This window comes from Anguilla rostrata, chromosome 1 (genome assembly GCF_018555375.3).
Source record: "Anguilla rostrata isolate EN2019 chromosome 1, ASM1855537v3, whole genome shotgun sequence".
Lineage (NCBI taxonomy): Eukaryota > Metazoa > Chordata > Actinopteri > Anguilliformes > Anguillidae > Anguilla > Anguilla rostrata.
In genome coordinates this window covers 6,681,674-6,708,838 of record NC_057933.1, presented here as the reverse complement: position 1 = coordinate 6,708,838, position 27,165 = coordinate 6,681,674, and the positions used below count along the sequence as shown (strand labels likewise).

Sequence of the window (27,165 nt, the reverse complement as noted above, 5' to 3'; positions counted from 1 at the left end):
TATATATCCGAATACATTGTAGCTACTTGCAGAATTAAGATATGGTCACTCCTGCCGCGTCCTGCTTCAGTTCATTATTAAACGAGTTTAATAAATTATTTAAAATTATTGGTTTTATGCTCTCTCTACTCTCTTCCTTTCAGTGTTTATACCTAAGGCAGCACAGGTACGAGATTCAGAGCGACAGAAAAGTTACATTTACGTTGCATATAAAGTAAGAAAACAATATGGCGTGCATTTGCTAACATCGTTGTCACGGCTGGACAAAAATATCGTTCTGTGACTGATTTTAAAAACTTAGTAATTCGACCATGACGCAATAGCAACAATGAAATACGGACTTGTTACCATGTAAATGTCCTGACTTACAGCCGATACGCCTGTCGTCACTGTTCAGTGTGCAGGGATCAGAGAATGCACGCGACGCTTGATACAGGTGGACACATTCCAAACAGCAGGCAACTTAATGCGGACGTCATTTTCTTAGGAAAAAAAAGTCACAGCAAAGGAAACGAAACCTAAAGCGATCAACTGGCTATTGTTCGGTTATGTATAAAACCGAGGTTTCTTCATCCACTCAGTGAGTAAGCAACATGGATCAAGATCTCCCGCTGTTTGCATTATAAATGCTAACGAGTTGTAGCCTACGAGCAAGTTGACAAGCCACTCAATGGACATCAAATCCAAGCAGCACAGATGTCTTCCCTATGTTTACTACCAAGCCATACGGGATCTCCAGCCTGTATGGGAACTAGAGGACATGAGGACAATGGAGACGTTTTACTGGGACACACAGAGACGGAGAACTTTTACTCCCTCGGAAGCCATGATTTACGCCATCGTGCACGACCACCAAGCCTACGCACAATACCTGCTGAGTCACTACTCGGAGAGCGCACTGGCAGTACCAAGTCAATACTTTTGCCACATCGAGGATTCGGTTCCACACTTCATCATGGCTGTCCGTTACAACAGGAGGGAAATTCTGAAATTCATGCTGCAGATGACGCATCAGGTGCCCAGTCTCCGAGCGAATTTAGGAGGAAGGTTCAACTTAGAAGACGGCAAGACTCCTCTGCACCTGGCGTGCGAACTTCTACACTTAGACGCTATTATTCTGTTACTGGGTAACGGCGTGCCACCGCAAGCCGAGGACCAAAATGGAATGACACCCCTGGACGTGATTCTGTCGCAGCTTCGGGAAACCAAAGTCAACATGGGAAAGAAGAGGCGATGCTTAGATAGCTTGCTTATGTTCATTCCCGAGTTAAGATTTAAAATGAAGGGCTCCCTCGAAGAAGACCGTGAGTACTGGACACAGGTCGTTGGAGAGGACACACTTCGCTACCTCGTTGGAAGGACCCCAGCCCCACTGTTACTTATCACTATGCAAAAAGTGCTTCGTCTCCTACCCTCGGAGAAGTTTCTGGAGAGCCTGCACCAGCTTCCCATTCCGACGTCACTGAAGTCGCTCAGTGTGCCCACCTCGCACAGCGCAAAAAAAGTGTTTACCACATGCACGTTTAAATCAACAATATGTTGAGGAAATCTAAGACAGCATTACAAATGTAAACAGTAATTGTATGAAGAAAGCATGTTGTTGATATACGGTTAAAAACAAGTGATAACTGCAGTTTAAATGGAACTTGTTTAGAATGAATGTGTTACGGGCACAGCAAGTTAGGAGGGAAACGAGGGAAGTGTGTCGTGTTTTAAGATTACTCTGAGATTTAAGTATTTGTTTGGTATTGACTAGTAATTTATGAATGTTATAAAAAAATGAAAACTTAGCGGGACAATATCGTGTGTTCATTTAAAAAAAACATACACAGCTGAAGATACCATAAATAAACACATTTGCTCAAGGGGGTGAATGGCATTAATACAAATAATATACCAAGAAAATGTTGGTGTTATTTGCAGTTTTACATATTTTCGCACGAGTGTCAGGGGATGGACTACGTAACAGTAAGTACGCTATGTAAAGACCTGGCACATTCATTCATAAAGCAGCTGCTGACTCAAATTAACCCGTCCCTGCTTTCTTGAATTACTTTTCGCAGTACATTATGTTGATTTGGAAACGGGACGGCCGTTGGATACACAGATCTGTAGGCTCCCCTGCTTTATCCTCGTTCGCGTGCGCTCGCCCTCGTGCGGGATTTGTGTTCGCGCGACTTGTTTTAGTTGTCCCTTCGGCGGTGCCAACAGACAGTACTCGCGGTAACAAGTCAAACCAATTGGAAAGCTGTCTGCACCACATGCTAATGCAACACCAGAATGTACCGTTTTCTACTGAAAGTACAGAGAGGCAAGAAAAGCGGGTTTTAATGCAAATCCCTAGGGTCGATAACCACGGATACATCCGTTACAGCACAAAAAGCAGGTTTTGTATTTCAGTGGACAACTTAAAGTATTGAGAATCCATTCTTTATTACAGGTGACTTTCACAACCCTAAAAATGTTTCTTAAAATTGCAGCTTAATTACAGAGTAGGGAGCAGTTTACCGAATGTCAGTTTGGTGTCATTCTTGTGACAATACACCTATAACATGGAAACGGAGGGCCTTGCAGCTACTGAATTGCAGGCATCAGAACTAACCCCGTATCCCCCAAGCTTATTTTTTCTGATGGCTCCCTCCCCCTTGGCTTTAGGTGCTTTTCCAAAGCTCCAGCTGTACAGTCCTGAGTGTGACAGGGTGGGGGGTGGGGGGGGACACTCACAGACCAAGGACAGAATTACACGGAGTTTTTAAATACGGGAGGAAACAGGTCACAACGGATGTAACAGGAACGTCCGCGCCTCTCCTGGGGTCGGACAGGAGGGTGGAGAACTTAAGTGCACACTGAGAGGAGGGCGCGTAGCGGGACGATTTAGTAGCTGCGCCCAAACATGGTGTAGAACTGCGCGGGCTGCTTCCCGCACACACACATCTGGCCAGCCGCCAGGGTCTTCAGGGGTTCGAAGGGGATGCACAGGCTCTTCGCCCCCATGGAGGGGGCGCCCGGCTCCAGGTCCTGATCCCTAGAGAGGGAGCAAGGAAGGGGGTGGGGGAAGAATTAGGATGGTGCGCAGGCAGGCAGGCAGGCAGGCAGGCAGGCAGGCAGGCAGACACTAGTGGACACAGGCACACACCACTTCTTAACCAAGCAATTCTGACCACTTGACAGTTTCCCATTCATTAACAGCAAAAGTGTAGCACAAGCACGACACAAACAGCGTTGAGTCTGACATCGCTGACCCAACAAATCCACGTTGGGCACAGAGGGGGAGGGGCTTACTTGGCAGTGATCTTCTTAATCCAGTCCTCGCATTCGATGACGCCACAGAAGGGGATCTGGACAATCTGCAGCAGATCAAAGGTAGGCAATTAGGCCATTGCTGTGTCTCCACATTATACAGTCAAGCATGACCGGGACTAGAGTTGGCAACCCCCACAAGAGAAGGTCCACAATCCTTCAAGCGTCACAGCAATAGGACTACAAGAGTATCAGATGAGGGAGTCTCCACTGAAATAATGTCTCCAGCTAAGAAACTAAAATGATTACCATGAGCAAAACCAGTAACATATCAAATGATTCATGGTATTTGGTTTGCACCACTCACTGGTTGTGTTACTAGTTCTACATGGGCTAAAAGGTTTTGTGCATGCTAAAGGTCTTAGCAAGTCAGGCCCTAAAACTGGTAGAGGGGAGGATTTGGGATTTGGGCACTAATGGGCAACGTTTTGACCTTGCTTTTCCAGTGTCTATGTGGGAACACATTCCCTCCTCTGATCTCCGTACTTTTACTGCTCCCCTCCCGGCCGGTCCCTGTTCCTCGCTGACTCACCCTGCCCTGGTCCAGCTGCTTCTGGAACTCCTCTATGCTGTCAGCCGCCACCAAGTGCTTCTTCAGATCATCTGACGCCCTGCAACGCACAGACACAGGAGCGGAGGGGTGGTCTGGTCAATGCACGTCACGACAGGGCAGTCACCACAAACGTGACCCAGAGCGCTCAATGACCACAGCTGCTGTGAGACTGTGTGTGTGTGTGTGTGTAAGAGAGAGAGCGTGTGAGTGTGTGTGCGCGTGTGTGTGTGTGTGTGTGTGTGTGTGCGTGCCCGCCTACTGGGGAGACAGAAACAGAGACTGAAAGAGAGAGAGATCGAGAGAGAGAGAAACCGAAAGAGACAGAGAAACCAAGAGACGGAGTGAGAAACCGAGGGAGGAGGAGAGAAAGTGAGAAACAGAGAGAGGAGGAGAGACAGAAAGAGGGCCCTACCTCTGGAAGAGGTTGGCCTGGATTTCCTCCAGCAGCAGCGCCAGCCTGCCGGGGGCGTCGGCCTCGGGCAGGGTGGTCTTCACGCCCGTGTCTCTCCTCACCGCCACACACTGGCCCTGCTTCAGGTCTTTGGGCCCCACCTCCAGGCGCACCGGCACCCCCTGGGAAGTGTAGTTTACATCGGTGAGAGAACAGGCCTCGGAACCTGGGAAAAGCCACGGGCACCGCGACGGGCAGCCGGGACTCCACTGCGGATCCCGGTACTCAGTCTGAACTGCTTCTGCAAACACGCAGCTGTACAAATGGGATTCCAGGCACGAGACAGAATGTCGTTGTGTCACATCTCATCTCACGATGCCAAACGTGTGTCTGTATTGTGTACCGTTAAATTACAGTGAACCCTCACTTAAGAGACCGACCGGATTATCTCTCTCTCTCTTAAATGTTAATGTTAGTTTCCTAAAGAGACTGGCAGCCTGGCAACATGCCAGCTACACAAGTACACAAGTACAAGTACACAGTGTATACTTCTGCTCCCACACCACCACCCCCACCCCCCTCATTATGTGATAGACTGTCTATGTTCAGCACACAGTGAAATCACAAAGAGAGAGGAATGAAAAACCAGAACAAAACAGTTTGTACAATGAATCCAATTTTGCATAGACATTTTAAAATGTGTCCTCCCTCTGGAATCCCCGCTGGGGTTTGATTTACTGGATTTACACACACTCACGCACACACTCACGCACACACACACCCACGCACTCACATACACACTCACGCACTCACACACGCACACACACGCACACACAGCCACACGCACCCCTCACGCACTCACGCACTCACGCACTCACGCACTCACGCACTCACGCACTCACGCACTCACGCACTCACGCACTCACGCACTCACGCACTCACACACTCACACACTCACACACTCACACACACACACACACACACTCACACACTCACACACGCACACTCACACACTCACACACTCACACACGTTTCTCTCAGTACCTTCAGCTCCCAGTGGTTGAACTTCCAGCCGGGGGAGTAGTTGTCCCTCAGGTCGGCCTTGACCCTCAGCCCGATCTTCTGGAGCGCAGAGATGTACTTGGAGCACTGGGCCAGCAGGGCGTCCCTGTCAGCCTCGGACAGGGAGGCGGTGATCCCACAGGGGATGACCACCACCTGGGCCGCACGAGAGAGGGGCGGGGCAGCGTGAGGGGACGGCTCGAACACCCCCCCCCCCCCACCCACCACCACCTCCAAAGCAGCCGTCCCCAGGAAAAACCACCAACGTACAGACTGACGTCGAAATCACTCGTCAACAGTATGCCTAAATGTTCTTTTGGGCTTTTAATTAAGTGACATGCATTTTAATGTTTTGTTTTTTTTTTACGGCTTTTTTGAATGTGATTTGTTCATTTTCATTTCTTAATTAATTTGAGGTTTTACACTAACCCCTCCATTTCCCCCCACACTAAGCCCTCCACCTCCCCACAGTAACCGCCCCCCCCCCAGCCCATGCAAGCCCCCCACCTGCAGGCAGGCCACCCTGGGCGGCAGCACCAGGCCCTGGTTGTCTCCGTGCACCATGGTGAGGACGCCGATGGTGCGGGTGGTGAGGCCCCAGGAGTTCTGGAAGGCCAGCTGCTTCTCGCCGGGCTTCTTGGGGTCCTCGAACATGATCTCGAACATGCGGGAGAAGTTCTGCCCCAGGTGGTGGGAGGTGGCGCCCTGAGAGACCAAAAGGGGAGGGGGGGGGGGGTTAGGCATGAAGGCCTCTGGAAACCAAAACGGGCCCGATTCCCAAAAAACACACACATGCGCGCACACGCGCACACACACACACACACACACACACACGTACACCTCAGATAAAATACCCATCTCACCGGTTTAGCAGGAAAGAACTTTCTCTCAAGATGGAGGAGTGGTTCACCCTTTCAGTTTCCATAACAACCACTTGTCATCACCACAACATTAAATATGCAAGTTAAAAAAAGAAATGCATAACTCAATTGTTTGCACGATCACCTCCCACCCACACTGACCGCTGGGCACGGGACAGGGATTGTATTTTGGCATTTCTGCCCAGGACCGGGCCCGTGAGCTGTTATTTGGCACACAAAAAAACAGAACGGCACTCATCCCATTAGTCTGCCTTTAATTTGACTTTGTGCCAGCGGTTCTGGAGTATTCTGAGGTTTAGTCGCACTGCAGTGATCCTTGTGAACGTGGACCGGCGGTATATTTTTCAGTATTTGCCAACGCCCTAATGGCGCAACGGTTTTATCTGCTAAAACGAAAATCCCTACTTTTATGACATAGCTCAGGAGGTAAGAGCGGTTGTCTGGCAGTCGGAGGGTTGCCGGTTCAAACCCCGCCCTGGGCGTGTCGAAGTGTCCTTGAGCAAGACACCTAACCCCTAACTGCTCTGGCGAATGAGAGGCATCAAAAGCGCTTTGGATAAAAGCGCTATATAAATGCAGTCCATTTACCATTCATGCAAGTTTTCACAGACCTTTAAATCCCCCCTAACCCCCACCCCCCATTACGGATATCGACAGTCAACCCAGTCCCCGTTTGGGCTCATCTTCAGCAGCTCGATTACAAAGAATGAGGAAAAATAATCATTTCACGCATGCAGATAATACAGATAATACGGATCACGTTAGAGGACACTGTGGGTATGGCGTGACTCAAGCTTCGGTTGTCCTGATAGGTCCGTTTCGGTTTCGTTTAAATGTCGGCACGTTGCACCGGAGGACCGGTCGGAGCGGCACGTACGCCAAAAAACGGTTTGTGCCACGTTCGCTCTCTGGCGTCCGCTGTGGATTCCGATGCCCGTTTACGGTACCGCCCGGCTCTTCCGTAGCAACATTCCTCTCGGTGCAACAACATGCGCGTGTAACGCCTCTTACAACAAAGACCGGGAATGCTACCACATTACCACAATGGGTGGATCAGTCAAACAAACAGGAATTACTGTCCTCAGTGGAGCGCACTCAGTTACAGGGTGTGTGTGTGTGTGTGTGTAAGAGGGCGTGGTCCTGACCGAGTCGCTGTGAGAGGACTGTAAATGCAGTACAGAACCTCTCAACAGAAATCCCATAAACGAGCAGGAGGGCAGACTAACGGAACGGGCTGTGACAGGGGCCAACGTCAGCCTCCTCTAAGCTGCTCCGAAGGTAAACTGACACGCAGAGCATTAAATGCACATTTCCACTGGCGAGGCCTAAGCACGTAGCACTGCGCTCTGCGGTTCAGCCCCGTGTCTGTCACGCCGTCACTACTGTACTCCCCGCGCCGGAGAGAGAATAACGCTGCAGACGACATTGCGTAGCGAAACAATGGCGACGCGAAACGTGCCCGTTATTGTGTGTCACGGGAGTTAATTACGGTAAGCTGCCACTCGAGGCCTACTCTACCTTGGAATGTTCACGTCGATGTCTAATTAAGATTGACAGGCCGGCTGGGGAAGGGCCAACTGTTTCTGTGAGTGCAGTGCAGCTATAGTGCATCCACACACACCCGCACGCTTGCTGCAAGCTACGCTCTGCTCCGGGACCCTGACGCAGGTCGTGTTTTGAATGAACTTTTGCATGTGCACATTCTGGCGTTGCGTCAGCCGCCACGCCGATTTCAACTATTCTAAGTCAAAGTCAGCGTTCTAGAACCCCAGTTCCAGTCACCAGCGGTGGTTTAGATCATCAGCGTTAGAATGTTCAGTTAAGAACATTCCAATCACATATTTGTCGTCATTTGACATCTTGAAGGGCTAACATGAACAGAGTAATTGCTTGCAAGATAAAAAATTTTGCTGCTTTGTCTGCAGGGCATCTTTTCGACTGAGTTTTCTCTTGTGAGTAATTACCCGTCTCTTTGCCCTGCTCGCGCACCTCTTTAGCTCTCTGGAATGCCTGACTGAGTTTGGTGGGACCGGAAGCTCTCCAGGAGTGCTCTTACCTGAATGGCTCTTCCGCTGGCTGAGATGAAGGCCTCCACAGTGGTGGTGTAGTCCCCTCCCGCAAACTTCTCCTTCTCCGTCTTCCGCCCCTTCACCACGGGGATGGCCATCAGCTCCTCGTAGACCCGCGCGTACAGGTCCAGGATCTGCAGCACCTGGGGACACCCAGAGCAACGGCGGACATACGGTCATGTCCCCTGATGGCTGAGTCTAAACAACGTCACACTTCAGGCAAAGCAAGTCTGGGAAGAGGAAGGTGATTGCTTGGCAGAAATAACCTGCGCCTCCATGCCCTGCAGCTGGAGAAGGTTCCAGAACAAACGTGTGCAAAGAGAAGGTTCCAGAACAAATGTGTGCGATGAGAAGGTTCCAGAACAAAGGCGTGCAAAAGAGAAAGTTCCAGAACAAAGGTGTACGGTAAAAAAGTTCCAGAATGAACGCGTGTGATGAGAAGGTTCCTGAACGAACGCGTGCGTCGAGGAGCTCACCTCCTCGGCGGCCTCCTCCTTGGTGGCGAAGGCTGTGTGGCCCTCCTGCCACAGGAACTCTCGAGTCCTCAGGAACGGCTGTGGGTGCTTGAACTCCCACCTCTAAGTCAGGGGCAGAGAGCATGATGGGTAAAACGGAGGAAGAACAGAGTTAAACATGATTTCAGATTCACCAGATGACTGCAGTTATTATATGAAACAATGAGCTGAAACTGACCACAACGTTGCACCACTGGTTGAGTTTGATGGGCAGATCTCTGTGTGACTGAACCCACTTGGCGTAGGCTGGGTACATGGCTGCAGAGAGACAGAGAGAGAGAGAGAGAGGGATCATCTAACAGGCTGTATGTACCACAGAGTGCCAGCAGGCAGTCCTACAGAGACACTTCCACCCCTCAGCACATCACAACTGGCCCCTGCCGGTGGGTCCATGTTCATTGCTCAATAGCCTTTGCGGGTATTCGTCTGTAGCCGTATCTCTGCTTTCATCTCGTTCGTTAGACACCGGGTCAAGTTCTTCAATGTCAGGACGGCACGCCTCACAATTCAAAACATTACTCACTGGCACAATATCTGGGGTTCCCTAGCAACTAATCTGTTCATAACCTCACAGTGGTTATGAATACGGACTCCGATTACTGGAGGATAAATGGATTCACCGACTCCCCTCTGCAGATCTGAAGGGCTGCTCTCCCAGTGCTTTCATTAGGCTGCTTTAACCCTTTCAGGTGTGACATCACAAATACGTGATTAGAATGTTCTCAACTGAACATTCTAATGCTCATGTAACAATCACTACTGGTAACTGAAAACTGCAACAGAGTTCTAGAACACTGACCTAGAATTTAAAAAAAAACATTCCAAAAAACCTACTCTTCAAAGGGTTACTTGGCGTGCTACACCTTTAAGAACATGCCACCGCATGTCCTACTCTAGAAACAAGCGAAGGGTTTTGCGGAGCGGTGTGCTGCCAACCTGTCTCGCTGGTAGGTCGGACAGCGATGGGTTCGGCCAGCTCAGTCTTCCCCGATCGGGTGACCCAGGCCACCTGGAGAGAGAGGCACAAGCGAAAACAAGTGTGACAACCCTGCTGTACGGCTCCTGTAGACACCAGAAATCACACCGGGGCTGTCATCTGAAACAGGCGAGGATCCTATGCACCCCGTGCTGTGTGTACGTGGAGGTCACAGCTGAAGACCGAACAAACAGGGCTGAATAAATGAGCTTGCTAAACACATGCTAACTTCTAGTGTCCTACGCAAGTGTAAATTATCATCATTTTTGGCCTAATATAGTCAACAATGCTCATGTTTATTTATTCTGTTAGTTTCCTCATTAAGGGTGTTTTCTTATCAGTGACCTTACTTAATTACATTATTGAGCTTTTAATTTGAAATAAACATCTGGGTAATCTGCGCAAGTTTTCACGACCAAATCATATTTCAGGGCCAGTCTCACTGCAGTGAGCTCCTATGCTAGGCTAGGCTAGCGCAGGCTAGCTTGCGTCTGAATTCCCCCACATGACCTGGACCCGCACACTGAGAAGGTCTGACTCTAGGACCATGGAGGTTTGCTGGAGCGGACCCCGTCCTCCGGCCCCGCCCCCGTCCCCCTCACCTCCGGGGCGAAGTCTGCGATGTGGGTCTTCTCCTTCTCCAGCGCGGCCTGGGACACGAACATGGGGAAGTAGCAGTTCTCCACGCCCAGCTTCTTGATCTCCCGGTCGAAGAACTCCTTGATGGTCTCCCAGATGGCGAAGGACCAGGGACGCAGCACGTAGCACCCGCTCACGTCGTAGTACTCGATCATCTCCGACTTGGTGATCACCTGGGGGGGGGGGGGGCAGGGAAATGGTGAGTGATTCAGACTACAGTCCCATATGCTGGCTGTGGAAAAATCCCCTCCCCCCTTACCTAAACCATCACCAACACAGGTTTAAATAACATTCATTTTAAACATTAATTTTTGCAAATAGGTCTACACCACATTTTGCATACCTGAGAGTACCACTCAGCCAAGTTCTCCTCCTTCTTAGCCTCCAGTCCCAATCTGCAGAGAGAGAAAGAGAGAGAGAGAGAGAGAGAGAGAGAGATTTCAGAACCAACATTCTGTTTTCAAATTATTTTCTCAATCACTGAATGTGAGTCAGCAGGCAAACATGCCAGTCATTACAGGACATCAGAAATTAATTCCCGCTGATCCCTCACATCAACAAACTAAGATTAGGAAGATTAAGAGAGCGCTGTGATAAAACAGCACATTTCAGACCCCGCGGGCAGGAAAATAAAGGGAAGAATGAGGGTTGGCATGTCCCTACTTCACCACAAACAGAGAGAGAGAGAGAGAGAGAAATACAAACAGCGCACTCCTCTCGTTTCTCCTCCCTCCGTCCCTCCGCCACTTCTCACCGTGTCTGTTTTTTGGGACCCTGGCCCTCTCCGGCCCCTCCCGAGCCGGACTCCTGTCCCTGAGGGGGCTTGTCCGCCCCGCCCTGCTTCCGGCCCCCGCCGCCCCCGGCCCCGCCCTGTTTCTCAGACTTGTTCTCCCGCTCTTTTCGGCTCTTGTCCTCGGCCCCGCCGGCCCCCGTGGGCCCCGCGGCCCCCACGGGCCGGTACTCCTCCCCCGTCAGGGTCTTATACCGCGTCTTCAGATCCAGCAGGGCCTTGACTGCGGCGTCCACCTGGTCCTGAGGGAAACAGAGCCCATCCGGGTTTACTCTTACTCTTACACACACACACACACACACACACACACAAGCACTGGCGCTCAACGCCACTTCAGCTCAGATAATCTGGGAAATCAACTGAAATTCAATTTACGAATTTAAAAAGTTCACATCATTTTCAGTGAGGGTTTTTTCCAATTAACTAATTTTACTTAAATTAATTTTCTGAATTGATCACTGGCTGTTACAAGTGTCTATTTTAGTTTCCAGGCTGGCAAGAATCCTCCCACATACGTGCACACACACACAGAATGAAAATACAAATTCCCCCCTCACCTTGGAGGCTTTCTCTGATTTCAGCTTCCTCACCAGCTCCCCCTGCTGGGCAACCTGAGCAAACAAGTCCTTCACCTCTGGGGTGGAGCTAGATTGGGCAGGGCTGGGCTTAACCTGTGCGGGGGCGGGGCTTGCCGGAGGGGCGGCGCCCGGTTTGTAGTCCTGCCCAGTTTCCTGTTTGTACTCTGCCTTGAGAGCCAACAGCTGCTTAACAGCAGCATCCACTTGATCCTGAAGGACACAATGAGGACAAAATTAGAGAAGCAGAGACAAAGAAGAAAGAAGAGGAAATATTTTAATATTTAAATAATTTAATCATGTAATCATGCTCATTCCCTTGAGTCTAAAAATCATTTGGTTCCCATCAACTGCACCACAGGTGTATATTTTGCTTTAATTCATTAATTTCTTTTTTTTACTTCAGTGTCTCATCACAGAACTCACTGCTCTATTAAACATGGAGCAGAAGCGTGAGATTTCTGACCCGTACTGACACAGTCTGCTCCCAGACTCACCTTGGGGGCCTTCTCAGTTTTGAGCTTCCTCACCAGCTCTCCTTGCTGTACCACGCGCTCGTAAATGCCAGAGGAGGAGGAGGTGGTGGTGGTGGTCATCTTTGTGGGGGCGGGGCTAGTGCTGACAGGGGCGGGGCTGGGCTGGGCGGGGGCGGGGCTTGGCGGAGCCATCCCTGGCTTGTACTCTTGCCCGGTGAGCTGCTTGAACTCGGCTTTAAGAGCCAGCAGCTGCTTCACTGCTGCGTCTATCTGGTCCTGCAGGGGAGAGACAAAGGCAGACGCTGTAGGCCTCAAAACACAAACTTTCTACACTTGTCAGTGACAGCACTCATTTACCAACGCCTGGTTCCCTCCCTCCCCACACACACAGACACACACACACGCGCACACACACACACACACACAGACCGCCCTCACCTTCGGGGCTTTCTCCTCTTTCAGCTTCCTCACCACGTCTCCCTGCTGGGCCACCCGAGCAAACGGGCAGGAGGCGGGGCTTGTGGGCTCGGGGGCGGCGGCTGCCTTGGTTTCCGGGGCCGCGGTGGGCGGGGCCATGCCCGGTTTGTAGTCCTGTCCGGTCAGCTCCTTGAACTGTGCCTTCAGGGCCAGCAGCTGCTTCACAGCTTGGTCTACCTCCTCCTTGGGCGCCTTGGCAACCTTCAGCTGCCGGACGGTCTCCCCCTGAGCCGCCACGGACGAGAACACAGACGCCGCGTCGCCGCTGCCGCTGGGGGCGGGGGCGGGGGCGGAGACGGGCTTGGCCGTCGCTGGGGAGGCCTTCTCTGCTTTCACCTGAGAGGTGAAAGAAATGAGGGTTTGGTTTGGCTTTCATTGTGTGCTAAATTCACAATCAGTTTTCTTTCTTAAATGGGCATTTAGTTGGTCTCAGTCAGTGAATCGGTCACTACCACACAGCATCTCAACTACTACCGTACAGTTAGCATTTCAGTCTCTACAATACTAACATCAGCCAGCCAGCCAGTCAGTCAGTCAGACACTACTTCAGTCAGTCAGTGAGTGAGTGAGTTAGTCAGTCAGTCGGTCAGTCACACTCACAGGCTTGCTGGAAGCCTGGCTCTTGCTCTTGTCCTTGGAGCCGGCGGTGGGCATGTCTTTAGTGTGCCCGTCTGGGATGTAGAGCAGCACACAGGGGCTCTCCTTACAGCTGTGGGGACTGAGCACACAGAGAGGAGGAGTGAGTGACATGAGTCTCAGAGCAGACATCTGCGTGTGGAAGAGGAATCGCACATTAGAATGGTGAGGGCCAATCACAGGAGAGACACCAGCTGGAGAAGATACCTGATTGGCTCGTAGGGCTGGTCACAGATGTAGAAGCCCCGCCTCTGGAGCTGAATGATGTCACCCTTCTTCAAATCCCTCAGGCAAGGATCTCCCAGCATTTTCTCCTCCACCTGAAAAAGAAGAACGAGTTTAAAAAAAATATATAAAATCCATCTCTACCTCCCTCACCAACCGACCCCTTCTCCATCTTCACCTCCCTCACCAACCCTCTCCTTCTCCTCCTCCACCTCCCGTTCGCACCTTGCTGTTCCTGTTGATGTGGTCCTTGAAGTCGTCCTCCTTGCCCAGCACGGGTTTGGTGATGAGGTGGTGGTAGGTGACGCAGACGGTGGGCGTGGTCGGGGCGCGGGGCGTGTCCGCCAGCCAGGTGATCTTGGTGGTCTTCTTGTAGTCGGTGTTCTCCAGGTTCAGACGGCCCTCCAGAGAGGAAATCGCCCCACTGCCGTCTCTGTTCGGCAGGAAAAGGAGGAGTTACGCCAGGAAGGAGCGGCTGGCCTTCTTGTCCTAAAACCGACTCAGCAGGTCTACGTTACTCAGCATTACATTCAGTTAGTGGACGCTCTTCAGTGATTTACAATGCAGGGGAACATCAGAAATCTCAGACCACTGTGTGCGTGTGTGTGTGTGTGTGTGTGTATATGTCGTCATCACTAACACACCAACTATGCTAACCAAGACACAAAACTGAACACAAATTATATCCACAACGAAGTCCTGAAAATGATAAAAACGGCACATTAACCTGGCTAAAATATAGCAGTGGTAGGGAGGCAAGGATGGGAGGAGGCTCAGAAATACTCTGAAGAGCTGGGTTTGAGTATGCTGGTCTGGTGCAGTACGAGTACATCAGTCTGTGAGGGTAACGGTACCTGTGGATTTTGGTGATGATGATGTTGCCCCAGTTGATGAAGGTGACGGTCTCTCCCTCGGCGAAGGTCTCGGCGTCCGCCCCGTCGATGAGCACCCTGGGTCCGTACCACACCTCCTTCACCCCCACCTCAGCGTTCTGCGCACACCAAACCGCCACAGCTCATCGCACGGTCCGCGTTTAACCGAGGCTCCCTTCCGCAATCAACTCCACAGCTTTGCACCTGAACCGCATCTCAACACTGTACATAGACTCACAGCCGCACATCTCTCCAATAGCCAGGTAGCATACATATAATTTTAAATATTTGGAACGCATTTCCCCTTTGATACACAAGCTGAGCAGCAAACCACCAAAATAAAGCTGAAGGTAAAGAAAAAAAAAGCACATTAAATATGAAAGAATACCTTGGGATGTTTGGCCACCTCCTTCATCTCCTCCGACGCCATAGGGATGGACACAGGGACCACGTAGGACCCTAGGAGGGCTGTGAACCGTGGGGCCACAGGGTCAATCACCTGGAGAGACAGGGGGATGGAGGGATAGAGGGATGAAGGGATGAAGAGCAGAGGAGAGAGATGGAGAAAGGCAGTGAGTGGCACGCGCAGCCACAGCCGATCTCCTTATACGTGAACGAATGTGAGATGGTTAAGACGATGCACACAGAGAGAGGGGGCCATTTTGAGCAGGGCTGCAGTTCACTGCTTTAACAGAGGAGTGCTCTGCACGCCAGGCTGATATAAACCTTAAAGTGAGGGGAGCTGGTGTTTAATTGAGCTTAACGTACAGTATGCAGACATGAGTGTGAAGAGCTGGCTCTGAGTGTCAGGGAGAGGGAGAGAGAGAGAGGGAGGGAGGGAGAGATAAAAGAGATAGCAGGAGAGGGGGGGTGAGGGGGGAGAGAGAGTGCGAGAGAGAGACAGAGAAAGACGGAGGGGGAGAGGGAGAGACCGAGGGAGAGTGAAACTGAAACCCTGCTCACAAAAAGCTGCCAATAAACCCAACAAGCAGGGAGCGGAGGAGAAGCAAGGGAATGATGAGAGAAAGGGAGATAGAGCAGACGAAAGAGTGCGCAGAGTATGCCAAATGAACAGGGCTGAGCAGAGAAGGCACACGAGCGGTGACTGTCCAGAACACAACAACCCCACCGAACACGTCCTTTTAAAACTGCCACTTCCAGAGATAGTTCCGTTTCTGGGGATTTTTGATATAATTTCTGTTTTAGTGATACCTTACTTATTTTTTTAAATCAGTTATTGTGACCTGGGGGGGTCCTCAAAGGTACCCCCCCTTGAAGCCCCCTCCCCCTTATAAACAGGTTTTATGACTCCGGAGATTGCAATTCATTTTTTTTCCCCCCAGTTGTAACCATTTCCTATGGCACACGCAATTTGAAAAGTAATAACATAAATCTGAAATTTAAGATTTTTAATTGTGCAAAAACACTGTAAAATGAAAGTTACTGAGTTGGAGTTACTTTAAGTGCATTTTTTGTTCCTTAGACCACAAACTTCAAATTGACCCAGTACCAGCCATTGTAAAGGCTGGCTGGTCAGCATCTTCTGCACCTAAAATATTCTTTATTGCACATAAAAGCCATCTGGGACAACAGAAACCACACACTAAACCCACCCAGGAAGTGAACTATTTGTCCTTTTAATTCAGTCATCAATTATACTGTGTAGCTCGTTAAGTACAACTAAAAGGATTTTCAGTGCTTGTCAAGTTAATTCACCAATTCTTAACCTTTGGAAGAGTAGGTATCTTGGAATGTTTTTGCAAAATATTAAGTCAGTGTTCTAGAACTCCATTTCAGCAGAGGTTGTTACATCAGCATTAGAATGTTCAGTTAAGAACATTCTAGTCACGTTTGTGATCTCACACCTTAAAGGCTGTAAGAAGAAAAAAAGAAGAAAGAAAGAAAGAAAAAAAAGGCAAATCCTCCAAATCATCACCACCTTTAAAAAAGCTACCATTAAGGGAGGAGCAGGCCATAGAGACACATCCAGCACAACCACACCAACTGCATTAGCAGGACTGCAGGCTTTAGCATTAGCACGTTAGCACGGCCAGGGTGGAATTGTGAGGCTTATTAATATCCTTTTTTTTAACAATCCCTGCAGGTTCTGGGTACGGGAAGATGATGGAAGGAGAAATACAGACAGAAAGGAGGATGAGTAGGAGGAGGAAGAGGAGTACCTTTTTACAGCTAATTGGCAGCTTGAAAACAGAAGAGTGAGATGCAGTTCAATGTTAAGACACAGGAGATTGAGACCGAGAGGTCAAGACAGTTCAGACGGGATGAGTACATCACATAGCCCCCCCTCCGCCCCCTGCCCCCCCCATCACAGCACCGCAGTCTCTGCCCCACAGTTCTGTTCTCCGCCCTCACTTGCCTCACAACCCTGCCCTGCACTAAAGCGGCGCCTTCTGATGATGTCATAATGGCCGAAGCCAAGCAGGCACATTTCAATTAATGCTTAGCGCGGGGCAGCTTACTGGCCGAAATGATAGCGAGAATGAAGGTGGGAAGAAAATGGGAGGAACAATGAAGAAGGGAAAAGGACCAATGAGAGAAGAAGAACAAAGGTTCTCGAAATGACAAGCTGGCAGTCACAGCAGCGTGAAGAAATCCGCCAATGGAAAGCTGCGTAACGAGGGATCAGCGTCGAGGAGGAGCCTGGCAGGACAGCGGCAGGGAGAGAAACCGGCTCGAGAGGAACAAGCTGCTCAGAGAAGGGGAACAGCGTCAGAGGAGGGGAACAGCAGCTGAGGAGAGGAACAGCGGCTGAGGGGAGGAACAGCGGCTGAGGAGAGGAACAGCGGCTGAGGAGAGGAACAGCGGCTGAGGAGAGGAACAGCGGCTGAGGAGAGGAACAGCAGCTGAGGAGAGGAACAGCAGCTGAGGAGAGGAACAGCAGCTGAGGAGAGGAACAGCGGCAGAGGAGAGGAACAGCGGCAGAGGAGAGGAACAGCGGCAGAGGAGAGGAACAGCAGCTGTGGAAGAGCGAGCTCAGGGAGAGGCAGGCAGAAGGACGGGCAGGAAACGCACAGAATGGACGCGAATGGGGAGAAGCCATGCAGCCATGACCAAAAAAGCTGGTCACTGTGATGTCATAAGCGCGTTCGGATGAAAGCCTTATTCAGCAGTGTGGTACCAGCACAGGCTAACTGAGACCGACCCCACAGAGGACACAGTCAGGTTCACTGCTTCAGTCCGCCTCCTCTTTCAACCCACTGCTGGATTTCATGAACAGCCCCCTCCAAATGCTCACACCAATGCATGCATGCACAGGCACGCACACACACACACACACACTGAGACAATGCATCCACACAGCATTGACATTTTGTCATCAGAAGTGTGTGCAATATGTATTTTCCCACTCTGAGTAGTTATCCCTATCGACGTAAAACATACATATTGTAAATAGCGTATTAATGATCATTGTTTAAATATTACCCAACATTAGCGGATTGAACAACAGTATTAAGGCTCTTACTTCCTAACAGAATTAGCGATTACAATCGCACTGTGCGCTAGACACAAAAACTTTCTCCATTTGTATTTTCAATTAAGGAGCAGTGAACTGTATAATGCATGTAGTAAAATCCCGGGTTTACACAAGGGCAATTATGAAAGACTTTTCGAGGTGTGTGTGTGTGTGTGTGTGTGTGTGTGTGTGTGTGGTGGTGGTGGTGGTGGTGGTTGGGGGGGGGGGGGATGTAATTTAATGCTCTTGTTCCATTCCACATCTCCGTGTAAGATGCCAGCTGTGGAAATTACTCTATTATTAAAACCAAATTTAAAAAGTCACAGTTGATCCCGTTTTTCTAGCTCAACGCCTGTAGCAACATCCCCCATCTTGTGCGATGTTTCACAGCACAGCTCTTAAGCAGGAATGTCATACTCAATTACCAGCGACCAGCGTTCCTTTGTGCCGTAATCACCGCTATCAGTGTCTTAATTATCTCCGACATTTACTCAGACGCTCTTAACAACACAACACAACAGCTGCGGATTGCACGCCGCCCATATTCTGTGCTAGTGCTTCTATTTGGTGGAAGACTAAACTCGAAGCTCGCTCGCTTCTAAAGGTACAACAAAAATGCAGACAGGGTGACAAAATACAAAGTCTAAAAATTGAGGTGGCTATATTACAGGACTTGTTCATATACTCCCATGTGCCCATTAAATAATTCCACAGGCAACGCATGTAACGCACACATATATCCCAAATGGATTTTCTCTCATCAGTAAACCAGATGAAATTCCACTGTGGAATCAGAGGCCAGGGGATGCTGAGCTGATCCCAGGTCAGCTGGAGTGGGGGGGGGGGGGGGTGCTTCACTGGCTCATGCAGGTCTACGGGCCTGGTGGACATGGCAGCATCAGTGAGACAGGAGAGGGGTTTTTAGGGTGGGGGTTTGGGGGGGTAGGGGTGGGACTGTACCTTCTTATTGAATGCCCAGATCTTGTCCCACTCCATGTTGACAACAGACCTGGATCCACCCTGAGGACAGAGATAAGAGGATGTTAGAAACGGGGGAGAGGGAGAGAGAAAGAGGTGTTGGTGACTTGGGCTGGGATTTTGCAAATGGTGTGGAAATATGGTGGGTCAGTTGATCACTTGCTCAGACTTTTCCATCAATCAAAATCTTGGGGCCCCTAACCATCCGATGCCTGATGAGGTATCTCATTCTAAGAGATTTCAAAGTCTTCCCCCTTTGACGGTTTCATGAAACCACGCAGCAGTACAAATACTGAGAGTCTGGGTCAGTCAAACACTTACCTGAGCAGCAATGAACTGTTTGAGCCCCTCCACCGTCATTCCTCTACGCAGAACACCTCGAACCGTGGGGAAACGAGGGTCATCCCTGAGGCGAGGAAGAGTGAGAGAAAGAGGGAAAGGGAAAGAAAGAGAGAGAGAGAGTTACTAAGACACCATAGCACATGGTCCTCCCTCAAAAGGCCATTCAGGAAAGACCTGCACTCAACATTTTTTATTCAAGAAAAAAAAAAAAAGATTCAAACATTTCGGCCTATCGCCTTCATCACCCAAAAGCAGCCAATGGGAGAGCCTCACCAGCCGTCCACCAGGCCCTGGTCCACGAACCAGGTGAGCTTCCTCTTGGAGAGCAGCGTGTTGTTGAGGTTGAGGCGGGCGTACTCCCAGATGTAGGGCTTGCGCAGGCGCAGGGCGTCGATGACCCAGTAGAACTGCTCGTCGCGGTCGTGGTACTCCGTCGTGCGCAGGGCGTGGGTCACGCCCTCCAGGCTGTCCACGATGGGGCAGGCAAAGTCGTAGGTGGGGTACACCCTGTGGGGCGGGGGGGGGAGACAAGAGAGCCAGGGGCTTAGAACGCTGAGGTAACCCACACACCCTGGGGAGAAGTTCTGCCGAGCTTCAGTACTTCAACACCAACGACCGGTCCGGGTCACGAAACTGCAGTGCTGAGTAATTCTAGAATGACACTACATTCTAGAATTATTATTCTGGAAACGCGGAATAGCAGCGCGAGGCTAATGATCGGTCACAGTCACAGTCACAGAACTGCAGCGCTCTGCAATTCTACAATTACACCACGTTATGCATTTATTCTAGAATGTGAAATGTGCGAACGTGAAATGGGTTCGTAAGCAGAGACCAATTCGAGGCGGGACACAGTCCACTTCACGACGGCACGGTCTTGTGAGTCCACTCATATGTCAACACTCTGTCCCTCGGTGTATGCGGGTGGCCGGGGCCTTGTTCTGACAGTACCACGCTGGGTTAATGGTACGCGTAAGCTGAGAGCTCTACGCTGGCCACGCGCGCGCACGCACGCACGCACTCACTTGTAGGTGGAGCCTGTGCGCGGGTGGGGCGTGTTCTTGCAGCGGAACAGCGTGGGGTCGCGCAGGCAGCCGTTGTTGGACGCCATGTCGATCTTGGCCCTCATGCAGCAGGTCTGGCCGTACGTGGTCCCCGCCTTCATCTCCTCCCACATCTGCATGTTCCTCTCCACGGCTGCAGGGACACACGAGCTACCCGTCAACCCCTCTGTAAAACCCGCGGTGCCACCGCCGTGCCAGCATGGGTCCGGATTATAGTGCACGTGCTGCCGGTACACTGATCATGCGCATTTGCCATGGTTGCCATAGTTTCCATGTGTGTGCGCCCATGTGAGTGTATGTGTGTGAGTGAGAGTGTGTGTGTGTGTGCGAGAGAGATCATCTGTGCTCACAGTTATGTGTTCATACATCTGTGTGTAGCAGTTTTACCTGGTTTACTGTGTCCGTTCATGCTTTGTCAGTCATAGGCATATACCCTCAGAGTGCTTACTGTGCTAGTATTTAGTATGTGTGGGTCTGGGGAAGTGTACTCGCATCAGTCGCAGTGTTTGTTGGTCTGTGAGTGAGGTCATGGCATATACCATCAGTCATCGCTGTATCAGTGCGTCTGTGAGTGCAGGTGTTTACAGCCACAGTTGTTGCTGTGTTAGCATTCTGCGAGTGCACAGGTGTTAATGCTCACGGTTGTTGCTATGTTACCATTCTGCGAGAGCACAGACATCTACAGTACACTCATAGTTGTTGCTGTGTTACCATTCTGTAAAGCACAGGCGTTTACACTCACAGTTGTTGCTGTGTTAGCATTCTGTGAGTGCACAGGCATTTACACTCACAGTTGTTGCTGTGTTAGCATTCCGTGAGTGCACAGGTGTTTAAACTCACAGTTGTTGCCGTGTTAGCATTCCGTGAGTGCACAGGTGTTTACACTCACAGTTGTTGCTGTGTTAGCATTCTGTGAGTGCACAGTTCACCACAGTGCGGTAGATTCGTGAGTGCACAGTGTAAACTCCAGTTGTGCGTGTTAGCACCGTGAGTGCACAGGTATTTACACTCACAGTTGTTGCTGTGTTAGCATTCTGTGAGTGCACAGGTGTTTACACTCACAGTTGTTGCGGTGGCGAGACTCAGCCCTCTGCTCCCTCTCCTGCTTCATGAGGTCAGGGGGCGTGTCATCGATGTAGGCCTTGCCCTCCTGCAGAAGCTGCTCGCCCAAGCGGAGGATCAGGGGAAAGTGGTCGCTGGTGTAGGTGAAGCTGTCCGGCTTAATCTGCAGCATGGCCACGTCCTCCAGGATTACCTGAAATTAAAAACACACACAGACTTAAGCGCTCATAGGCCTGATTTATCAAGACATTTAGCACATGCAGAAACTTTAGGACAAGCAAAACCAGTAACATGACCAATGACTGGTCATGGTATTTGTTTTGCACCAATCATTGGTTGTGTTATTAGTTTTGCACAGGCTAAAGGCCAGGCCCTATGTCTTTATGACCCCTCCCCCCCCCAACTGTCATCTAGAACAGGGTTGCCCAACCCTGTTTCTGGAGATCTACCATCCTGTTCTGCTGTTCATTTCAACCCTAATTTAGCACATCTGACTCTACTAATTAGCAGCACAATGAGATCTCTAGCCGTTGAATGAGGTGCACTTTGTTAGGGTTGGAGGGAAGACCTACAGGACAACAGATCTCCTAGTACAGGGCTGGGCAGCGCTAGACTAGATAATCAAGTACCGCTACTGAGTTTTTTTTAGCCATGTCCTATGAATGTGTGTATGAAACGATCAGGTGTTAACCGCAGGAAGTGTACGGCTAATCGTCTTTCATAAGGCATTGGGACAGGTCAGCAGCTGGACAGGACTGCGCAGCCGATACCTTCTCGAAGTCCTCCTTCTCCTTCTCGGGGTTGGTGTCATCGAAGCGCATGATGAGCTTGCCCTTGAAGTTGAGCTGGTAGTGCTGATTCAGCAGGGCAGCCTTGGCATGGCCAATGTGCAGGTACCTGGAGAGGGGGAGGGACGGAGGGAGAGGGGGAGAGACAACGAGAGAAAGAGTGAGAGAGAAGCTGAGTGAAGACCACAGCTATCAGAGACCCACCACCCAAAACCAACTCCATATGAAGGGACCATTTGTCTTGTTTGTGTGCAGAGGCAACTTGTGGAAACGGGAAAGATTATAGTCGCACACTTTTCCAGAACAGATCCCCCTGCAATGAATCAGCGTATGATTAAAAAAAAAACCAGAAACAATTCAGGCTAACATAGTAATTTAACTAAACATTAAAATGAAAATAGGACTTATCTGAGCAACTGAAAGTATAAATATATGCATAAAGTTCTTTTTTCCACCCCAGTCAAAACATGGGCGGTCAGACGATGCAGAACTTACCCACTGGCCTCAGGGGGGAAGCGGACCACCACCTTCCCCATCTCAGCCCCTGGAAGCTCCACAAACTTGCCCACATCCTGCTTCTTCTCCTTCACTTCAGCCTGCTAGTGGAGACATGCGAACAGGACAGGAAGTGAGAAACATTACATAACGAGGACACTTGAAAAGGTTTGGAGGCGGGCTTTTGCAGCAGCGAGGGCCGAGTCCATCTGCATTCCTCAACATCACGAGCCCATCTTAGATCCCAAGAGACACGCGCTAACGGTCTGGCTCTGGTCCAATCAGACGCACTCACCGTGCCGTTGCCGGCGGCGACCTTGCTGCTGGCCCACTTGTTGCCGACAGCGGTGAAGGGGTTCTGGGTGGACAGGAAGGAGTACCAGCGGCGGACGTGGGAGAAGGGTCCGGGCTTGGCCAAGATCGTTTGCCATCCTGCACTTCCTGCGAGCAAGACAAGACGAGACCCAACAAGGAAACGATGGAGACAAAGTGGAGATGAAGAAAGGGAGAAGAGAGAGAAAGCAAGACAGAAAGAGAGAGTTTTACTGTGGATTCTACACCAAACTCTTCCCAAAAATGTCTGGACCCTCCCTGCCATTACTGTAGGTGTGTGTGTGCATTCTACCCAACCCCAATCTGCAACTCGCACCTTTAAGCACTGCCCACACGCAAAGGTCAGCCAGGGTCAAGCTGTGGCCCACCAGGAAGGTGCGCAGGGACAGGGCCTTGTCCAGATCCTCCAGGGCCGAAGTCAGGCTGGACTGACCACAGATGCGCCGAGCGCTGAACTCCAGCCAGTGGTCCACCTAACAAGAACAAGAACACATGGTGTCAGTGTGATGCCGAGCACCATTAGTGCCAACAGCTCCCCCTTGTGGACAATCTTCAGTCTGCTAAATGTGAGTGAGTGAGCCAGGTCCATGACGCACGCACGCCCTATTTTGGAAAAGGTTATACACTCCCACCCAGCTACACTTTCTCCAGCGACCAGGTCCCCCGGACAGCACGGGGGCGCTCTCACCTCAGTCTGCTCCATCAGGTTGGAGCCGTACAGGCCCAGACTGGGAGCCACACGTGCCAGGTAGCGAGAGATGGCGTTCACATCGCTGAACTGCACCGAGCTGAGAGAGGTCAATACACACAGATTATGAGAGGTAATGGATTGCAACACATCCCTGTTTAGCACTAATAAAGAGGCTGTTGATCTTTTGAAATTTACATTTACACACATTTAAATACAAATGTAAATTTACATGTGTGTGTTTGTGCTAATTCAGTATCCTTGTCTCTCAATACATAACCAATGCCAGACTCACTTACTCCTCATGTACAGCTGTTCTAAGCCACTATTTAAGATGTTTGACTGCCACAGTATAATCACAGTCCATCATGGTAATCGTAACATGCTAACAATATCTGTGCATTGCATACAGGGAGTCGGGGATGCACATTTTCAAGATCTATACCGGGGGGACAAACTCCAGTCCTGGAGGGCCACAGTATTTGCCATCTTTGTTGCGTTTCAGTACAAGTGATTCATTTCAGTCATTGATTGGCTAAAGAGTGCACACACCTTGTTCTCAAGAATTTAATTGGCAACCGATTAAAAAAAAAAATACCACAAACACCTGCAGACACTGCAGCCCTCCAGGACTGGAGTTTGACACGCCCGGCCTATACTCACTCAGAGATGTGCAGTTTGGTGTCTTTTCCTTCCTCCACCGACACGGCCACACTGCTCTTTACAGCCTCGGCGGCCAACAGCGCCCCTACAGGCAAAAAGAGGCCCTACAGTCAGTACACGTACCAGAGCACATTGCTTCGGTTTGCCAGCTATAATACGCACTACTATGCCTGATAACATGAAGTGACAGTTCCGCCGTAGCTTAACTGAAAGAATGTATGCATAACGGCTGCACAATCAAAGGCAGCCAGCCAAACTGGTAAGCCATAAAAGCTCATTGAAATTCAGGGTTTGTCCGGATTAACTGGATCTTGACAGGTATAGGAGAATAAGGAACGTGAATGCAAGGGCTGGCCCCAGTGTTTATCCCACTGAAGAATACTGCGGTAACCGGACATGTATAAAGTGCAGATTAGCTAACAGAAGCAGGCCTGACACAGGCCTAGAAAGCTGGGCTATACTGAAACAAGCCTGCAACCATTTCAGACATGTGCATTCACTTACTGCGCTATTTTTGTTCTACAGATCCAAGACAGGTGTAACCCCAGTGCTGAGCAGTAAAATAATCTCTATTCAACAGGCCCCCTTATTTACAAAAAAGGGCCAACACGTGAAGACAACCACACAGTTAAAAAATGTATTTAAAAAAATAACTGACAGTGACACAACAGTAAAGTAACTAAACGAATCCAGTTAAAACTTTGACAAATCCCAACTGAATTTTTTGACAATACTGTTTCCGAAGTAATTGCCCACAAAATACACAATGATTACAATGGCAGAAGGGCAAGGGCAAGCAACACAAGACAAAAAAAATAAAGAACAGTAGAATTGCATGTTTTGTTGTGCACATCACTGACACTGCCACTGTGAATTATATTACTGACCCTATGCCATCCTATTATAATTTAGTATTAAAATAAAAATGTATAAAAGAAGTTTACATTTAAACAACAATAAAACGTTGTTAAAACTGCTGTAGATAGGTAACCTTTCCAAGAGGTGATTATTTTATTTGTTTTACAAAAATGGTTGAAAAGCATTAAATTACTGAATGTGATTATCATTCAATATTGTCAATTCATAATGTGTGAGGTAAATACAAATAAAAATGTAAGTACTGTACATAAGGACTGCAACCTACTAGGACGTGGGGGACTATTTCTTTCCATTTTAAAAATAAATATTAAACGAGGTTTAGCAAACCCAGAGGTACAATAAATCCCAAAATGTTAAAGGTGTCTGTCAAAGAACAAAAAGAAAAGACGAATGTACTGTCAAGCATAGTTTTACGCCATTGCTTTTCCCCGCCCATCACTGTCTTTCCCGCACACAGATATCATTTTCCGATTTACATCGCTCAACTCATTTGTCATCTGTTACAGGGTTGGAACGAGGACGTCCAAATCAGCAAATTAAATCACTACCCAGAATGCAGTCGTGTCAGTGAGTAGTTTAATACCGAAATAGAGACAAACACCGTGGGCAGTAAAGTTAATCCTTTGCACAGTTCAGTTAGCCAACTCAAAATATAATAATAATAATAATAATAATAATAATAATAGATGTAGTAAGCCAATTAACGCTAGTTATGCTACACCCATGCACGAATTAAAGGCTGGCATCGCTCGTGAGGATAGTTGTATGATAGCTAAATATGAAACTGAAAGCAACATGTCCATTATTTAAATCAACGCAACCTGGCGAAAGCAGCGGTTGTCAAACTTGAAAGTCTACCGCTACTTGGCTCTAATGGCCAGAAATGCTTTTAATTTGCCACTCGCTTGCATCAGCCAGCAACTCCAGTCTACAACACTAGTTGGCGCAGTTTTAAGGTTCCAAAACACACTCAAAAACACTTAAGACTTACTTTTCAATAGACAGCTAATATGACCTAATAAAAAGCCCTTTGTCTAATGTACGTTATCTATGCGGATGGTCAACTAAAAAAGGCCAGTGGGTGACAGCAAAACTACGGTCTCTACAACGTTACTTAGCTATGTAAAATGCCGAATTGTTTAATTTCCATGCTTACTAACGTCAGTTGGCAAAAATAAATATGGCTAGCGAGCCTTTATGACCGAATCTATCGCTTGTAGATAACCAACTACTTAACCAATACCAATTCATGCGGCACATGTATTGCCACGTTAACACACGGATCTGGCCTAAAGGACAAAAAAACGAATTTAACCAGTCCATCAACTCGAGAATACAGTCATAGGAAACCACACCACACAAGACACAGCAACTAGCAGGCTCCCTACTAGCCAGGCACCCATTCGGTTGCACACACGTATAACATGCATGCTAACGTGAGTGGATGTGCAGACCTACCCAAGGGCGGGTTGCTGGTGTTAATGGTAAGGTTCAAAGCCATGCTTTTTCCCCTGCGATGCTGTTCGCTGTGGCTCGCACAAAAATGAAAAAATTCTTCAGCCTCTTTCCCTTGCTGTCCTGCCACACGACTATAGAACTGTTCTTATAGTTCTGTACACACGAGCCACGCAGACAAATCGCCGCACCGCTTCCGCGTTCCTCCCTATTCGCCTCCCTCAACACACTGGAACGCGTAGAAAGGTTCCTGCATCTGAAACAATGGTGTTTCGTAGCCTACTGAAACTGCTCTGAACTTTGCTTTGTTCTTGCTTCGTGTAATGTTATGATGTACTGAATAATTTGAGTTGTATAAGTAGCTACAAAATATTATCTGAAAGCATTTACTTTTGGTCGTGTCTTATCAGATCTCGTTATCTGACATTTACAAGCCAACAAAATAACAAAAATGTATCTCCACATTTATTTCTGAGATTGTAGTGTAACTTATTTATAACTGGAAA

At 49.3% G+C, this 27,165-nt stretch overlaps 2 protein-coding genes across 5 annotated transcripts; one reads left to right on the top strand and one right to left on the bottom strand.

Moving 5' to 3' along the window:
- Nucleotides 1–156: 156 nt before the first annotated feature.
- LOC135238891 (ankyrin repeat domain-containing protein 9-like) lies at nt 157–2,549 on the top strand. The gene has a single exon (XM_064307082.1). It carries the CDS (start codon nt 671–673, stop codon nt 1,541–1,543), a length of 873 nt encoding a protein of 290 aa, XP_064163152.1. The 5' UTR covers nt 157–670; the 3' UTR covers nt 1,544–2,549.
- On the bottom strand, nt 2,415–26,904 carry eprs1 (glutamyl-prolyl-tRNA synthetase 1). 4 transcript variants are annotated; one of them, XM_064306353.1, is made up of 33 exons: nt 26,663–26,904; nt 24,326–24,410; nt 23,663–23,762; nt 23,291–23,447; nt 22,937–23,082; nt 22,642–22,745; nt 22,129–22,255; nt 21,359–21,551; nt 20,258–20,429; nt 19,506–19,739; nt 19,212–19,296; nt 18,873–18,932; nt 14,826–14,936; nt 14,420–14,556; nt 13,791–13,998; nt 13,548–13,660; nt 13,299–13,422; nt 12,666–13,040; nt 12,249–12,503; nt 11,734–11,964; nt 11,141–11,418; nt 10,730–10,781; nt 10,350–10,559; nt 9,708–9,780; nt 8,950–9,029; nt 8,733–8,834; nt 8,244–8,399; nt 5,814–6,011; nt 5,289–5,462; nt 4,266–4,426; nt 3,833–3,911; nt 3,283–3,347; nt 2,415–3,025 (listed from the first exon to the last, which is right to left on the bottom strand). In XM_064306353.1, the coding sequence occupies exons 1-33, from the start codon at nt 26,703–26,705 to the stop codon at nt 2,875–2,877; spliced, it is 4,839 nt and encodes a 1,612-aa protein (XP_064162423.1). In that variant the 5' UTR covers nt 26,706–26,904; the 3' UTR covers nt 2,415–2,874. The 4 variants fall into 4 exon arrangements, with proteins under 4 accessions (XP_064162423.1, XP_064162593.1, XP_064162508.1 ...); XM_064306523.1 differs by having other exon boundaries at nt 13,305–13,422; XM_064306438.1 differs by having other exon boundaries at nt 22,642–22,742.
- Nucleotides 26,905–27,165: the final 261 nt, after the last annotated feature.

Excerpts from the sequence above, each read along its gene's own strand:
- LOC135238891 (XM_064307082.1), top strand. The coding sequence starts at position 671 with ATGGACATCAAATCCAAGCAGCACAGATGTCTTCCCTATGTTTACTAC.
- eprs1 (XM_064306353.1), bottom strand. The coding sequence starts at position 26,705 with ATGGCTTTGAACCTTACCATTAACACCAGCAACCCGCCCTTGG. Across the intron at positions 23,448-23,662 it reads ACCTGATGGAGCAGACTGAG|GTGGACCACTGGCTGGAGTT; the intron begins GTGAGAGCGCCC and ends TGTTCTTGTTAG. Across the intron at positions 10,782-11,140 it reads GGTCCCAAAAAACAGACACG|ATTGGGACTGGAGGCTAAGA; the intron begins GTGAGAAGTGGC and ends CTCTCTCTGCAG.